At 39.9% G+C, this 5,827-nt stretch overlaps 1 protein-coding gene across 1 annotated transcript; it reads right to left on the minus strand.

Moving 5' to 3' along the window:
• Nucleotides 1-4,725: 4,725 nt before the first annotated feature.
• LOC112187968 lies at nt 4,726-5,827 on the minus strand. The gene is made up of 3 exons (XM_024326951.2): nt 5,535-5,827; nt 5,413-5,445; nt 4,726-5,330 (listed from the first exon to the last, which is right to left on the minus strand). Exons 1-3 carry the CDS (start codon nt 5,734-5,736, stop codon nt 5,263-5,265), a joined length of 303 nt encoding a protein of 100 aa, XP_024182719.1. The 5' UTR covers nt 5,737-5,827; the 3' UTR covers nt 4,726-5,262.

Raw genomic sequence — 5,827 nt, forward strand, 5'->3', positions numbered from 1 at the left:
GGACTTCGGACCATTCGGCTCTCATAACAAACCCAAGGTTACAGTGGTAACCTTCGGACTTCAGACCATCCGGCCCTCAGAACAAACCCAGGTTTACCACTGAAACCTTCCAACTCACAATTATCACACCACAACTCCAAATCACTCTTTTATCAATATAAATCATCAAAAGTCTACATATCACAATGCCACACTATCCAGATATATATATATATATATATATCACATAAATATATATATATATATATACACACACGCCACTAATACCAACTATAGTTTTACAAATTAACTACTCAAAAATCATTTTATAACAAAACGTTGTTTTAACATACCTATGAACCGTTGTCGATCAAGTTCATATATTTTAAAACAAATAATTTATTTTGATAAATATGATTTTGCATACTAACAATTAAATCTAATAAATAAAACATAACTAATTTATCGACTGAAACACCGTGAGATTTACTCACCTCTAAATCCTGCTGCGTCTTCACACAAACTAAGACAAGCACAAAATCATCCATACTCCGCTCACACAATTTTGTCAATCACCTAATCACATCAAGGTCACATTCAATGCAACACAAATCACACAATTCACAAAACAAAATTATACAACGATCCAACAGTCGGATCGTCATCCGAGACCATCCAATGTATTCGGAACACTTCTACGGTCAATAAATCAAAACTACAAGTCGAGCGGACGGCCAAATCCTCACTGATCGATAACCGAAACTATCTAAATCACAAAAACCCTAACATGCTCATATGATCTCCAAAAATTACGTATTGTATATCGAAATGCTCGTATCGACGAGTAGATCGAAATCAGGAACAGAAACCATCCCTAAGGTGGCCGGAAACCGTCGGAAAACACCACCACAGTGGCAGCACCGCCACCAGCCCAAAGTCGGAATTTGGCAAAACTTCCAACACCAAGGTTCTTCATCGCAACTCCAATTGAAACATTCATAACTAGCACAAAGTCTGAATAGAAGCCATACGACCAGAATTTACCTCACTTTGAATCGTTGCAAGTAGTGAATAGTATTGACCCAGTGACCTTAACTGGTGAACTTACTCTAAGGTTTTGTGTGGCGGCGTGGTTCGACGGTGGCGGTGGTAAGAGTTTGATAGTGCGAGGTGCAGGTTGATGGAAAAGCCGGGAGGTGAGCTTGTTCTATGTTGTTGGGCAATTTTTTGTGGTACGAGTTTTGTTTATTTTCAATGGTTTGTTTTATTTACAATAATTCCCTACCAACTTTGGTAAGGTTATGTGGAATTTGTCCCGCCCGCATACTCAATATGCCTTGTCTGATCTAGAGTTTCGACAGGTCATTGTGAAATTGTTGTAACCTCCTAGTGGCAGGATGAAATGTAGTGTCGCCGAATTTATTCGCAAGGAACAACATAGTAGGAAAGCTGTGTTTTTGTAATGAAGCTTCATGATCGAGTTATCTTTTCATTATGCCATTGTTATATCAAAGCAAATAAGTAGCCAGAAGATCACTTTTTGCTAATCAGTGGATGTTAGAATACATAGATTTAGTCGAGATTCATGTTATTATTGCAAACGTTCTCTTGATACTTATTATAATATGGGTAATTCCCCCTTTATATTATGCAGTTTCATTAATTAAGACTTAAAGGCAGCCACATCAGCCTTTCTTCAAAAAAACAAATTTTTTTTTTAAACATTCAGAATTATTCAAGTCATGTATCTTATATATATATATATATATATATATATATATATATATATATATATATATATATATATATATATATATACAGATCCGATCCAGAGCGGAGCTCCGCTTTGAAATTAACGTGTGAAGTTCTAGTTTTGGGTCACTTTTCGGTCGCATATCCACATCTCGACCGTTCAGTTTTTAGGTACTAGTGTATAGATCATCTCTGCAAATTTTCAAGCAAATTGATGATCGTTAAGATATCTAACTCGCTTAAACCAATGGACGGACTAAATCTGTCAACCTGAACCGTACTAGGTTTAAGGCATTTATCAATGCCTTAACGATCATCATTTTGGCTGAAAATTTGCAGAGACCATCTATACACTAGTACCTAAAAATTGAATGGTCGAGATGTGAATATGCGACCGAAAAGTGACCTAAAACTTGAACTTCACACGTTAATTTTTAAAGCAGAGCTCCGCTCTGGATAGGATATGTATATATATATATATATACACACACACACAGAGGATCAAAAGCAGACATCTGCACCTGATGCAAAAGTGTAGACATGGCTCACGGAGGTTCAAGGAGGCGTGGATGGAGGCTCTGGTTTTGTCCTTAGAGACTAGAGATACCCTGGACAGCGTCACCATCAAGGTGAAGGCCAACATGATCGAAGTCGCAAGTCTACGCAAGAAGTTCTATAGAAACTCTGAGCAAACCAATTTCGACTTCGAACTCGTCATTGAGGAGTCCACCGGCAAAAGAATCTCAAGATGGAGGCATGATTCGCACCCGTAAGATCAGCGCCACCATCTGCGCCGCCTTAAGCAGTCCGCACTTTTGCATCTTTGCGGACGTCCGCATCTAATCCGGCCTACACACACACACATTTTGCATATTTGCGGACGTTCGCCTCTGATCTAGCCTATATATATATACACACACACACACACACACAAAAATGTTCTGAAGAGGACGTCCACAACCCAGAAAAAGTGCGGACGTCCCTCCTTTCTCCACGATCAAGCTCCGACGGCGGCGCTCCTAAAAACTGAACGGTTAATATGTGAATATGTAATCAAAAAGTGACAAAAAAATGGAAATCCGTACCTAAACTTAAGGTAAGAATGTCCTTAGACAAAAAGGCTGTGTGTGTATATATATTTGTATATATAAATATACATACACGCAAGTTGTGAGAGTTATTCACACCAAATACATGTGGTATCTTTTTCAAAAAACACACAAAATTCAGACCAGTCATATAAATAGTGGTCATGTCATCCTACCATCTTCGGGCTAGAAATCGGGATATTTAGGAAGCATCTTCTCATGTAATAGGCCCCATAACATTTAAAACAGCATTGAATTGAATTGGGATAAGCTGGCGATGAGCATCAGATAATGACACTTGCATTGTATAGTATTAAGCCATTTGATGATTCGATAATTTGGAGTCATTATTTGAGTACATTATTGTGTTACACCACATGATAATAGGGAAATTCAACTACGTACCTAAGGCTTAGAGTTTACCCGTTGCACAATAAAAAAATGGGGAAATGATCATTTACTCAATTTCAGCTTAAAAATTGCCCACTTGCTCCACTAACAGTTTTTTAACCCCATTTACCCAAAACACTCTAAGGGATTATTTCCCTAATACCCAATTAATTCTTTTTTTTATTCTTTTTATTTATTTTTGGAACATTTTTGCCATTTTCTTCTTTGTCACTTAGAGAGAGAAGTGATAGGAGACCTTGCCGGAATCCTGCGACTAGTGGCTGGCGCAGGAATCCGGTGACCGGAATTCTGTGACAGGTTATCAGAATCAGGCGATCGGTGACCGGAATCCAGAATCCGGCTACCGGATTCCGACGTCTGATTTTATTACCCCCAATAATACCCAGTAATCATATTATTGCCCTCCAATAAACATATTATTGCTTCCCAATAAACTTGTATTGGGGATCAATAATTAGTGAAAAATAAAGTTGTTTTGAATTTTGAAAGCTTTCATAGGTTTATCCAAATAAATAATTTTATTATTGCTCCTCTATAATCTTATTATTGCCCCAATAAACATTTTATTGCCCCTCAATAATCTTATTATTGCCCTACAATAATCATATTTTTGCCCTCCAATAATCATATGTTTGCCCTCAAGTGAATGACATAAACTCCCAAAACCAAAATGAATACACTACAGACACAATTGATCAATTTATATGTTCAATTGTACATGTTTATTTATTATTATTATTTTTTCCCTTCCTCATTCTCGGAATCAAAGTATACCCAAAAAAAAAAGAAAAAAAAAGTGCTCTAGGCACCAATCAGCGTGTAGGCCGGCTGGTTTTTTTGCCGGTGCTTCCCCGCTGCAGTTGGGGGGTCGCTTTGTTTCGGGTTTTCACGACAGCATTGGCTTCCTTGATCTGCTGCCTGTGCTCGCTAAGTCCTTGCCTCCGAAAATGGCTGTACTTGCAGATCGGCCGGAGTACTTGCAGATCAATCAAATCCTCCTCGAAATTCTGGCCAAGCTGCCGGAGCCGGATCGGAAGCTGAGCTCGCTGGTCTGCAAGCAGTGGCTGAGCCTCCAGGGCCGGCTTGTGAGGTTCGTGAAGGTGAAAGACTGGAGCTTTGTGGAATCGGGTCGGGTTATTTCAAGGTTTCCGATCTTGACCCAGGTTGATCTGGTACTCGGTTCACTGATCTCGGACCGGAATTCCCGAAATGAGAGTGTTGAGACTAAAAATTTCACAAACCCAAAATGAGAAAATTGGTTTGACGCAAAAGTGAGAGAGTCCAGTAACTTTCAAATTGGTTTAGCTTAATTATCTCCGAAGCATGATCACGTGGATTGATACTCAAGGCATCAAAATTCAAATTCAGAACTTTGGATAATCTTCCTTCTTGCAAATCCAAGACCAAGTCAAGATGGGTGAGATTTCAAATTATCTATCCAGCAAGGACAACAAAAGCTACGATCATTTGAACTTGTGGACTTCTCTTTCAAGTAGCAATCAGATAGCTCATTTTGTATCAAGCTTTCAAATTCAAATTCCATACTGGAAGTTGTGGATAGTTCCCACGGTTACAAGTTTGAATATGGGAATGGTTATCGTCATCTGAAGATCATTTCAAATTCAAAAAAAAAAGAGTTATGGTTAACCCGCATGATCTTTATTCTTCTACGTTGCCTATATAAAGGCTCTTTACAACAAGTGAAGGGGGCAGCAGAGAGGCAACGAAGGGAGGAGCAGAAAAGGCTGGAGAGAAGCAACAACACAGGAAATACATCAAGAAAGAGACGAAGCCCTGCTGCAGAGAAGAGAAGTGTTCAGCAGTTTTAAGGAGGAGCCGACAAGCCAACGACGAAAAGGTTGGGGCCTCTCTGATCTACCATGCTACTTCATTTTTTCTGTGCAGCATCTCTTGTCACTGGAGCTATGGAGATCCCCGAACGGTCGCAATCTCGTATATGATACATGTGTATCCACGAGTGTATGACCAATCGGTGGAATGTCATGTCATCTGTTCTGCAAACCAACAACGGTCACCACCAAAAGCCTTCTATCTCCTGCCTTCCTTTCCACCGCAACACAACAAATGGCCTTGCACCACCTGCAACAAGCCACACAAAGAATTGACCAAGCAGGACAAACCGCAAAAATCTTCAGAGTTGGTGCTGGAGAGGAAAACTTACCCTTGATGTTCTCTTGGAAGTCCTTCAAGCAACCTGTAAGCGAGGAGGAAACAAATCAGAAAACTGAAACCATGCTGTGAGGTAGAAGCTTTCCCACTTCTTGTTGAGAACATGGGACTCACCTTCTCCACCAAATCCCGGCGATGAAATGGTTGTTGCTGTCAAAGTTCCTGCCTCTACTTGCTGCCAAAATCCTTGCCTGCGCTTGCACCTGCGGCGTTCACAAAAGGCTCTCAAACGGAGGATTCTAAAGGATGGCAAGGAAAAGGAAAAAAGAAATTGGTCTGGAAGGAAAAGAAGGAGAAGACGACGATCTGAAACCATGGCTCCCAGAGGATGCTCTGCTCCAGCTTTGTCCTATTTAAAGTTAAAAAAAGAACAAGGAACAAGGCACTTCCAGATTCGTAGTCCAACA

This window comes from Rosa chinensis, chromosome 2 (assembly GCF_002994745.2).
Source record: "Rosa chinensis cultivar Old Blush chromosome 2, RchiOBHm-V2, whole genome shotgun sequence".
In the NCBI taxonomy this organism is placed as follows: domain Eukaryota; kingdom Viridiplantae; phylum Streptophyta; class Magnoliopsida; order Rosales; family Rosaceae; genus Rosa; species Rosa chinensis.